Source organism: Manacus candei, unplaced genomic scaffold (genome assembly GCF_025592945.1).
Source record: "Manacus candei isolate 608988 ecotype Guabito, Panama unplaced genomic scaffold, ASM2559294v1 h1tg000014l, whole genome shotgun sequence".
Taxonomy (NCBI): domain Eukaryota; kingdom Metazoa; phylum Chordata; class Aves; order Passeriformes; family Pipridae; genus Manacus; species Manacus candei.
The window spans coordinates 37,573,085-37,585,087 of NW_026138062.1; the positions used below are offsets into that span (position 1 = coordinate 37,573,085).

Below are 12,003 nucleotides of genomic sequence, written 5' to 3' on the forward strand. Positions count from 1 at the left end.
TTGCTAGGCACATAAGCAATATGACCATTTCCACAGTTTGTCTGGTTAAGGTTCAGTTTTGCAACTCTGCCTGTATTCATAATGGTAGATCCCTTCACCCCCTATTCTGATACAGCCACATGTAAGACCCACTCCATTTGGTGAAGTCTTTCTTTAGGACCGAGCCCTCAGCTACCATTTTCTGTGCAAAACTCCCCACCTTTTTATCATATTTAAAAATGCAAATATAAGGGAAAAATACAATAGCTGCCACTAGCACCATGAGGTAGGTCTAACAGGGGTTTTTTTTGCTTTCTTTAAAACTCTGCTTCATATCTTGTGTTTATTTCTGTCCTTTTTAGGGATGCAAGAGTACAAAACATCTTTAGTTATCAAGAAAATTACCGAAACTAAAAATCCTTAAAAAAAAAACCCAACAAGAAACATCCTCCAGTTTTTCAAATTCCAGTCTATAGACACCAAAGGGCTTATCCTGTTTTACACAAACTGCCAAAGTAACCCAAGGAAATTCAACCTGCAGTTTGGATACTTTGATGCTGGGCCTTCCAGCTCTACCAGGAAGTATTCACAGGTTTGTAAGCCAGGAAGCACTGAAACCCCCTTTCATGCACTAAGATGGAACACCAGGGGAGGGAGGAATGCGCTGCCCATTTCCGTATCAAATGGGGGAGCAGTGCTTATTTTAAGATTATAACTAGACCCACTCCGTTTAACTTATTTTTTAATTTTATTCTTTATTAATTGAAGCAGACACTGAGACGCAAAGCATAACGGGGGGAAAAAAAAAAAGAAAAAAAGAATTTCCAGCAATACGTACGTGTTAGATTTGATCTTCTCCCACTTCCAGAAAGAGTCACGCTGTCTGGATGCTTTCTGAGCATGAAAATTTGAACTGTCTAATTAACTTTCCCTGTGACAATACTGGGCAGCCAAACAATGCCTACAACTGCACATAGCGTACACCATCATGCTTAGCAAAGTACTTTTATTCAAATTTGTTCTGTCAGAAGAAAATCCTCTAACAAAACTAACATGTTTATGTGAAAAAAAAAGTATTCTCTTCATTTAAATACAAGTTTAAGAGACTTAGCTAGTCAACCTAACATCTTTTATCTGTGCCACAGACTATTATTAAGAGTCTGAAAAGCTCGTCAGAGGAAAATAGGCCTCTCAAACTGTCTAGAGACATGGCCAGGTTGTGTTTCAGGTCATGCTGCTGGCAATAGAGCTCCATAATCTCCAGGGTTCCTGGACAGAGTTCAAGGTGTTAGTTGGACTCTGTGTTGCCCTAAATGGCTTCACAGTGTTATGCTTATTTGAGAGACAATTCCTGTGCCTGTACCACACGGCTGCAGTTGTCCTTTTGGACTGGAGCCTTCTGCGAGATAGCTGCCAGCAGTGGATTTTCTGCAAGACTTTCAACCTTGCCATTTACTCTCTACCGGGATGAAAGACTCAGAGAACATGTTAAGATTCAATTTTTACCCGCATTTAGTAAGTTAAGAATCTGGGGAGACAGATCATGCAGTTTGTCAAGACCTACTTAGTACATAATTGTTTCTTACTTTCTGGGGAAGCTTTTAATAGACCTGACAAGTAGCAACAATAGCCAGATCTTATACAAAGTGAGTTACTGTAGCTGCAAATACAAGTTCAAAAAGAAATAGAAAGCAAACACCTACACAGAAGTCTATGTTACTTCCTGTCATTTAAGTGTAGCTTTTCTTCAGATTTACTGTATCCCTGAACTCAGGAGAGACCACCAGAAAGTCCCCTAAGCAAAATACACCAGGCTTTGAAATCCTAAATTTTTACACATTAATAAAATGGATTCCTCACTTCTGTTTAATAACCTAATACATCAGAAAGAGATGAACCATATTAGTGATTTCACATGATTTTTCTAGGTCTTCACAGTTTCAGAGTCATTCTGAGCTCAGAAGTCTGCAACTTCTAAAGTAGAAATTAATATTGCAGACCAAATTTTCTTCCATTTAGTTGGAAAGCCAGCTAGATTTTAGACCTGTGAACTCATGCACCGACTTCTTCATTAAGGCTAATACTTTGAGCCCTTTTGGGCCCCCAGAACTTACACTTTGCTTTTCAGAGTCTCATCTTGTCATGAAGTTAGATCTGATAACAACAGATGCAAATGGGAATACTTAATTCAGAACTGATGATGCTATGAACATTCAGTATTAAATAATGTAGTTTGGAAGGGATCTCTGGAGGCCAGCTAGTCCAACAAGCCCCCACTTAACACAGGGTCAACTACAGTAGGTTCCTCCAAGTCAACTTCTGAGTATCTCCTAGACTGGAGACTCCACAGTCTCCCCAAGCACCTGCCCCAATATTTAATATTTATTTAATATTTATCCTCATAGTGACATTTTTCTTAATTTCCAGCCAGAATTTTTTTGCTCTAACCTGCAACTGCTGTCTCTCTCCCTTTTGCTACACGTCTCCAGAGTACTTTGTCTTCTCCATACCCTGGAGACAGCTGAAGACAGCAATAGGATCCCCCTTAGTCTTCTCTTAAATAAGGCTGAACAAATTCAGCTCTCCCAGTGCCTCTCCTTATACACAGTGTACTTCAGCACCTTAATCATCCTGGTAGCCATCCAGTAGACTTGCCCAGTAAATCAGTGTCTTCTCCTGTCCTTCAGAGACCAAAACTGGACACAGTGCTCCAAATGCTAACTCATCAGGGCCACAAAGAGATAAATGATCACTCTGCTTGACACGATGCTAATACAGCCTATTTGGCCTTATTTCCTATTTCTGCAACATCATCTTGCACTTATCAAGGGATGAGGCTTTACTTTCCACAAAAGGATTCCATGTCAGCAGATGAACTAAACCCTATTTACAATGCCCACTGGAGGCATCTGTTTTCAGTCTGCCTGCTACAAACATTTTCTCATCAGAGCTCCCACAGGCTCTGATGAGTATATCCAAGCTGCAGATGAACAAATCAAACTGCTCACAGAAGTAGGCAGCAAGAAAGATCAGCCTTTAAGATGATGATGCTTGTTTCACACTAATGAGTTCACTTATCTGAGGTCTCTCTTGCAACAGCTGTATATATCAAAAGGGAGCTGATTTGTAACATACTAGCATCCAAAATTTAGCAAGGTGTCCCGTGTGAACTACAGATTGCTACCACAGCCTCACAAAACTTTGGAGCTGCCAGTTTTATGAGACAAATCAGATGGAAGACCATCACCAAATAGTGAACAAAACCTTATGGAGAGGCCATGCACGGTACCAACACAATTATACTCATCAAAGCCAAAGGACAATTATTCTCAGTCTTGAAAAAGATTGGCTGCATAATTCCACAATGCAAATGCACGCTAAATCTTTGTGAGATCTGTAGTTTAGTTTCTCCTAATTTATTAGGGAAGGGTGGTTTTCACTTATAAGTGACAGCCAATTCAGTGAACAGAGTAAAGAGCTCATAAGAAAGAAAGTCACGATTTTGAATGAGTTCCTGGTAGTAAAGTCAAACTCCAGCAAGTAGGCACTACCTAAATAAACACATTTATGAGCCATGCTGTCTTTTGCTGGAATCAGATGAAAGTCATATCAATGTACACATGATACCAGATGTTATTTTCTTCCACACAACAGCTACAGTAAAAAGTTACTAAAAGACAAGTGAACAAGTGGCTGGGGAAACAGCAGTTGACTCAGAAAACTGACTTTAATCTTTCATCAGTAAGCATGGGCTATAGCTCAACAACAACTTCAAGAAAGCCAGACTGTAATCCCAACAGTGACAGTTCCAGAAACTCTAATGAGTCCAATTCACAGCTTGGCAAGAGCAGCAAAAGTCCAGTTGGCAGCCCAGCAAGAATGGCAGCACAAATCCCAGAAGCAGCTGCTACAGAGACTTGTGAACCCAGGTGCACAGCCCTGGGCATTTGTACATCACAGCCCTTCTCTAGCCAGAACAAACCATTTCCAGAGGTGTATCTGGCATTACAAATAGCTTGTATTGGAATTACTGCTGAAGAAAAATCATCTGAGGTTTTCAAATTAGTTGAAAGTTTTAAGGTGGAGAGGCCTCAGGGGATGTTGCTGCAAACTATGATGCTCCAGGACTCTCCACTAAGATAAAGTGCATATCTCCATGAAAGTGTTTATGGCACTTTTTATAAGAGAACCGTTTCTCATCAAGAATGAGGCCATGCATTGAATCTAGAAAGATTAGATAAATCAGCGACTCAAAGATTAGCTATACAGATGACAAAGGATTGAAGAGGCCTGTTCAGAGTCAGGGCACCAACTATAATGGCAACTGGTAAAGCACAGAGATGAAGAATTACATACCAACTACTTACATTAACAGTTTAAAGAACAAAAGGAGACTAGGGAAGTAGCTTCTGTTAAAGGAAAGTAGCTTCTGCTTAAGGAAATGCAATCTGTCCCTTTTCCAGGCAATCTCTGCCAAACCACCAAATTTCATTAATCCTAAAATGAAAGGTCTAAGTCATAGCAAAAGAGAAATTTTCAGTTCATCACAAAACTTCAAAGTTTGATGGGACTGATTCATTGATTTCACAACTTAACACATTAGTTTTTACAGCTCATAAGGGAGTATGGCTCACACAAACAGCCATTTAGGAATTATCCTGTGAGTTTTTACCTATTAGCAAAAGGCTCAAGGATTTTACTCTTTAAGATGCTTCCCAGCCTCTGAGCTTTACCTACCTGTAGCAAGCAGAGTGCTTTTCAGGTATTTGCAATAACCTATGTCACATTTACTGAACAACTCCAGCTTCACTGATTCTCCAGTCCCTGGCACTCCTCTGCAACTTTCAACCACCTCCCAAGACATTCCTTTCATACCAAAAGAAATTACTGTATTTCTTTCATTGGGAGGATTAATAACGTCCATTAAACGTTCCTGCACTCCAAACCACTGAACGTCTTGCTTTGCCTCTCCCTCCTCTCTCCCCACTCTTTTCTCAAAATATCAGTTTCCTATAAAGTAAAATCCTCCCTCCTGAATAAAACTTACGTTTCTTCACTATCCACCCACAAAAAACCTATAATTTTAAGATGGAATACATTTTAAATAGTCTGTATAATCCTGCAGAAATTTTATGCAAAGGACATCTTTATCCTGAAAGAATTTAGAACCAAATCATTTTGGTCTAAAACAGAAATATTGGGAGCTACATTTGTTAGCACATACGAAGTTGCTACATTCAAAGGACAGCAGATCCTGGGATGGTCTAGCATTCTATTTTTTATTTATCTACCCATTCACACACAAACATATAAATATATAAACAGACATCTACCCTCCCAGGGAGGAAGATGATGTATGTCCAATTTTAAAGTGTTACACTGGTATCATAAATCAAGCAAATACAACCTTAAAATGGCCAAGCCGACAGAAGAGGTAGTCTGGCACATGCTGTGAGGTAAGCCTGGAAGAATGATGAATCTCACAGTTGCAGAGGATGAGCTTCGTTACTCCCCAGGGCAAACTTTGAAAACGCCTTGTCTGGACCTTTCCAGTCAGGACAGCTGAAGTACAAGTCTTAAAATTAAGGTACGCTTTCAAAACACTCTCACTCTGCAGCTATGACTCAAGAATGAATAGAACTTGAGTTTACCAAAAAGCTAAAATAATTCCTTAACTGGGTAATATATCCTTGCAGAATGCAAAAGTCAGTGTCAAATGTCAACCCCAGCACTTTGTGCTAAGCAAAACACAATTTGGATTTTTGGTAGCACAAGCTCAGCCTTTTACACAAGAAATGTGATCTAACCTGAAGTAATCAGTCCTGATAGGTAAAAGAGAAATGCTTAGTTCATCTAAGCAGAAAGCCCCAAGGTTACGAAATCCTCCGTCACTTTCTGCTCATCACTAAACAACTTGGTAATGGACATGCCTTTTGACAGAGCCTCAAGCTGTTACACAAAAACATTTAAAGATGCTTTACAGTGAAAAATCTCCTCTAACTCTGGAGATCTGCCTATTCTACAAGGCATATAGAGGAAAAAATACAGATAGTGAGAAAAAAATAATGAATTAAAAAAGAAGAAAAAAGGGAGACAGGGAGGGCATGGAGAAGAGATAAGAGCAGGTGAAATGCCTCATAACTCTACCAGGAAGGCAATTATGAGCAGATTACAATTGATTTTCTATCTATTTGCTAACTGAAATAACTGTAGTTTGAGACCATGAGGTAAAAATAATGACTGCTGCTTGTTACACCATCTCACCTCTGTTCTTATTATATTCTACATTTAACATATAATTTAGTAATTAAGATGAAGTGTCAATTCTTTCAAGCATAAAAATATGGGCTTGTACAATTAAAGGGTTTCTTGCTTCAAACATATGGCAGAAGTAGTATATTTATTGTAAATATTTAGCGAGCTTGGAGACATGAGGCATTTTAAACATAACTATATATAATAAGATATAAAGAACCACTACACAACAACTTCAGTCTGAGGACAGAAACATTTCAGTCTCTTCAAAGAAACAACTCACTGCAGTCTCGGTACAACATCTGTTTCTCACAGTACCTCAGATACAGTTTTCAGTACCACAAGTCAAAAAAACAGAGTGTAATCACCTTGATCACTAATAAGGCCGCCATCTAGATGCCATAGCAACAAACACTATGGAAATGAGTGAACGATGAAATATCTCTCAAATAAATTAAAAAAACTCTTATCCATGACTACCTACCCATATGTGGGACGCTGCTTCATAGAACAGCAAAAGCAGCAGAATAATATTTACAGAAGAGGAAAAGGAGAAGTTCTACATCACACATTTTCTATCCTTCCTCTTAGTTACTATAACCCTCGCTCCCACTTTCTTACTACTGTTACTCTCTATGAAGCACTTCACTTTTTAAGAATTATTTAAAATACAGACTATGAAGAGATTGATGATTGCAAGCTAAGGCTAGAAAATCCAGATTATGATCTGTTTTAATTAAAAAATAAAGTGCAACCAAGGAAAAAACTATGCAGACAGAAAGTTTTTAAGGCAGACTTTTTTTTTTTTTGATTATTGGTTCTAAATAGAAGTTGTGGATCTGATGCAGAAAATACCAAACAAGATTTCATGACTTCTGTAATGCAAGAAGTCGAACTAAGTCACAAATCTCCTTTCTACTGAATGGAGATGCTTAGCCTTAGCCATTTCTGAGTACAAAAAAAACTGACCTGAGCCAAACAAGTTCCTCATTTCACTTCACACTGAATTGCATTTTTTCCAGCTTTTTTAAAGAGTATTTTCAACTGCATGTCGGATGTATAAGATCTCACAAAATAAAACCTCATAAGGTTTTCAATTTACCTATGTAAAATTGAACAGTAAAGAGGTTTCATCAAATATCAAACTGAATCTCCAATCTTTCCAAGTCTTACTGACTGCAAGACTAGTTTTCTTCAAAAATATGAACAGCTCTGGAACACCAATAATGCTTTTAAAAGTTCATACAACCCAGAGAAGCAGGCAGTGAAATCACTCCAGAGGAGCGTTGCTCAACTCAGCAGTCAGATTGAAATGCACAATCTACACAGATGAGTCAAGTCTGGATAATCCCTTTACGCTCTGTCAGGTCGGGAGTATGGGGCTGTTTTTAAATGGCATACTTTCAATAAATTCCACTTCTCTGCATTTACATTATTACACGACATTTTTTAAAATGTGTTGTGATTTGCAGATATGTAAAATATTGCTAGTGGAGTTCTGTCTATCAGGACCTCATAAATAATGACTGCATTTTTAAAAAGATTGCAAATGGTAATGTTAATTATAACACCACTGAGTGACTGCTGCCCTATGGAAGTCCAGTGTAGTAATAAAGGTGTAATAACCATGGCAAGGTTTGTAGACAGATGAAATACCTAGATATGTTTCAACTACCCCCATCTGGAAAAGATAAAAAGAAAGGAACTTTCTGAATTCTCAAGACTAAACAGTCTAATTAATAAAAAAGAAGGGGGAGCAGGGAGAGAGAAAACAGAAAAATTTCCCCCTACTTCCTTAAAATTGTTGCAAATGTTTTAAACTGACATAACAAATTCTCTTTAAAATAAAAACATGCTTGAATTCATATCCATTCATGACAGATTACACTTTGGAGCATCACGAGATAGAAAATTTATTTCACTAAAATATATCTAATACAGACTTGGAAGAAGTCTTATTTTCAGCTAGCAGGCATGCTATATGGGCAAATGGTTCGTGGTAAGGAGACAGTGGAAGAGGAAATACCCTGCCAGTTTGAAAACCCAGACATACTTGAATGGTTTATTTTCCTTCCAGATCAAAAGACTATACTACTGCTATCTTAAGTATGTCGTTAATTGCATAACCCTAAGAGCCGCAATTATGAACTATGACTCTGCTTTGCAAACACAGATCAAGAGGACAAGACACAGTAAACAAGACATTTCAATACATCTGTTGTTCAAGAAGCGTGGTTTACTGTTCAGCAGGATGGGTTTACTTAACCCAACTTTCGGCAACACCATCGCCTAAAGGCTATTTGGCCCTGTCAGAGCTACCAAACCAGAACCTGGCACGGGAGTGTCAGACAGGGCCAGGTCCGACTGCAGAAGGTGCTGCAAAGCACAGCCCAGCGGAGTTTCCTCCCCCGGGGGCATTATAAAATAACGTCACCGCTCCACAAATACAACCCTACATGCCCGGCGTTACTCAGACATGCCTGCAGGATTACGTCCAAAACACACAGGTGACTGAAAATTAATTTTTAAGAGAAATTAAAACTTAAAAGCCACAGCCAGATCTGAGAATGGTGAAGCCAACACTTATTACGGTTCTATTAGATAGAGCAAGCCAACTTATGCAGCCGGTTCTCTCACTCAAAGCGCAGGGAATAAACCTACACTTTCTCACAGAGTTATTAAAAGAAAACCCAGAAAACCAACGCCAAAAGTTAGAAGCAGGGGGACGGCAGGGAAGGTAAGAGTACCTGAAATAACTTTTAATTTCTTCTCAGGCTCCCGGTGCCCGCGGGTCCCCGGGACGGCGCAGCCCGGCGGGCGGGCCGGGCCGGGCCGGCGCTGGGGAAGGGGCACGGCCGCCCTGCCGGCTCGGCCCGCGGCTCCGCCGGGGTCGGCAGCGACCAGGTCGGGGAGAACTTCCCGGAGGGACGGGGCCTGCCGAGGCGCGGGGCGATCCCGCCGGCCCCCCGGGGCACAGGGCTGGGGCTGTCTCCTCCCTCCCCGGGAAGCACCGCCGCGCCGCGGCCTCCGCCGCCGGGGCGACCTCCGCCGGGCGACCTCAGGGAGGCGCCGGGGGCAGGGCCGGAGCCGCGGCCCCGTGCGGACACACGCGCCGGCCCGGCCCCAGCGGTGGGCGGCGCCGGGGCGGGGGCGCGGAGCGGGGCGGCCGCGGCCCGGCGCTCCCCCCGCCGCCATCGCCGGGGCCCGCCCGCGGCCGCCGAGCTCTCGAGCCCCCGCGGGCTGCCACCCACCTGCGGCCCGCTGGCAGCCGCCACCGCGGGCGGGAGGAGCGGCCGCAAGGTCGCCTTCACCTCGCCCGCCGCCGCCGCCCGCATCCCCGCCGTACCGGGGGAGGCGCTGCACGGGGCCCCGCTGGCCGCCGCCGGGCCGCCCCTCCCTGCTGCCCGCCGGGCAGAGCCGGGGCGGGCGGGAGCACCTGCTACCGGGGCACCGCGAAACCCCGCTGGGGAACTGCCCGGCCCGGCCCGGCCCGGCCCGGCCCGGCCTCCGCAGCGGCCGCGGGGGGTGAGCAGCCGAGGGACACGGCTCCCTCGCAGCGCCGTGGATTCCTTCCGGGAATTCCCGAAGGCCGCCGTGGTGACCCCGTCCCAGAACACCGCAACGTTACCGGCTCGGGCCAGCGGGGAGGGCCGGGGCGGCGTGGCCTGGGCAGCTGGTCCTCCAGCCCGGCAAAGGTCCTGCCGCCATCGGAGAACACCTCCGGGTGCTCAGGGACGCTCACTGTGCGGGTACCCCTGTGCCCCACTGCCCCGGCTTTGCAGCTGGAGAAAGGGCTGTCGGAGAGCTTTTTGGCAGGGATACTCAACTTCGTCTATGGCAGAGTTGGTAGAGACCTTAATTTCCGTCCCATGTTCTAATTACGAGATGTTTCCTCCCACCCCGCAGTTACTTTTATGCAGATGAAGCAATCTACCTCTCACCATCCCACCCTGCCTTCTGTGCTCCTGCCGAGGCGGCTTAGCGCCAGGAGCTGAAGATATGAATGAAAGTCTGGTGTGATTACGGCTTGTAGCTGACGGAGCGTATCTTATACAAGATAAGACATACAGCTATTGCTACTCACAGGCTACAAATGTGAATATATATTTAACTATTACCCACTCCTGTTCTACTATTGGAGTTTATAAAAATTTCTTCTGGTACCCAGTGGAAAATGGGCTAGATTTTTAAAATTCTGCATCCCATTTACACAAATCCTACACAGAGGGGCCACTTAGCAGTGGTTATTTTTCCAATAAAATGGGATAGATTTACCTGGACAAAATACTGTGGAGCCACAGGGCTACGTTGCTTTCCTATATATGTTTCCATAAACCCTCCCTCTTAGAGCTGATACAGTCTGTAGAGTGATGGTGTGATTTTGTTCATTTGACTCATTCATTACAAAGCGTGTTGAATTTTTCCGTGTATCTCATCCCCATCCTAGGTATGAGTTTGGAGGGTTCAGTTCTCAGTGGAAGAGGCCACTTCTCTCCCCTGTTTAGTTATGTAAGTGTGCAGAAGGAATTTGAGGCCTCTACTTAACAAAAAAAAAAAAATAAAATGCTTGTTCCCTCAGTCCCACATGCTGATGCTGTTTCAAGCCAGAGTGGTGTCCAAATGTGATTATGAATATTAATTTAATAGAGGAAATTGGTGAAAGCAAGACTGAAGAATTTGACACTTGCAGTGCTGCTTTGCTGCTTATTATGGAAGCCTTTGTCAGTGACTGAGGAACATATGAGTCAGTTAAAAGCACTGCAGTGCTGGAGAAAATTATTCTCAATTATCAGAATAAGAAAGAACAGAATAATATGGAATTGATTTTGAAACTGCTTAAAGTCACAAGAGTTTCACATTATCTTTTTTCTTGTTATACTATGGTTCCTGATAAGTTTGTGTAAAACATCTTTTTGACCTTATTTGTTTTGAAAAGATTGTGATTCTGTAATCCTACAGTATCTTAAAACATACCACCCATAAACATGAGTTACGTCTGCTCAAATGTGAGGTTTACTCAAAATGAAGTGAGATGCTTGATGTCTTTGCACTGCTCATTGGTAAGACCTTATTTCTTCCCCATTGCCTTAGGAAGCAACATACTTCGCAATTAGACACTTGTGAGTCAGAATCCAGAATTTTTCTGTTCCGTGACCACAAAACAGAAATACACCAGTGGTACCTTGGAAGGAGGGGTTGTAAGTGTTAAAAGACTTTCTCAGGGTAGGACAGGAGAGGCTGGGGATTCATATTCCTCCAGAACTTCCCACATCTCTCTCTTCCTTCCCCATAGTATGTCCCCAGTCACTCCCACATCACTGTTCTTCAGGTTTTGATGAAACTCAGAATTTCCATAGCTTCTTTGGGACTTTCACAAGTTTCATAACACTTTCCTAGTCATCTAATGGAAGAAAAAGTTGTTGTTAGTGAATGAGAACACACTGGAGGATAACCAGTACTTAAAAGCAAGAAAAGGAAAAATGGGACCTGCTGCCCTCTTTGGAAACCAGAACCTCCTTTGTTTCCAGAATCTGTATTGGTATAATTACAACATGACAATGCAGAATAGCAAAAGTATATAAACAATACTTTTTCTGTATAACTGGTCCTATACATATGAACTTTGATTTCCCTTCAGTCTTCTTTATGAATCTCTGTCAACTCAAACTTTCTTTTGCAGCTTTGCATCAGTTATCTTTTTTTAGTATAAAAAAAATGCACATCTTTTCAGAATTTCTTTATCTTCTCAGTTATGCTGTGCATTTAATC

General features: G+C 42.4%; 1 protein-coding gene and 1 long non-coding RNA gene across 3 annotated transcripts in view; one reads left to right on the plus strand and one right to left on the minus strand.

Annotated features, from left to right (window-relative positions):
* ZC3H12C (zinc finger CCCH-type containing 12C) overlaps positions 1–9,852 on the minus strand; it is a 44,794-nt gene extending 34,942 nt beyond the window's left edge. Inside the window, exon 1 of one of the 2 annotated variants that reach the window (XM_051779806.1) lies at positions 9,486–9,852. In XM_051779806.1, the coding sequence (XP_051635766.1) occupies positions 9,486–9,569 (84 nt within the window). In that variant the 5' untranslated portion in view covers positions 9,570–9,852. Of the gene's footprint in view, positions 1–8,981; positions 9,373–9,485 lie in introns of those variants that run through there. The other variant, XM_051779807.1, reaches the window with a different exon arrangement.
* The window catches only part of LOC127467679 (uncharacterized), a 48,286-nt gene continuing 44,506 nt past the window's right edge, over positions 8,224–12,003 (plus strand). Inside the window, exon 1 of the long non-coding RNA XR_007903252.1 lies at positions 8,224–8,971. This is a non-coding gene — a long non-coding RNA (uncharacterized LOC127467679). The remainder of the gene's footprint in view (positions 8,972–12,003) is intronic.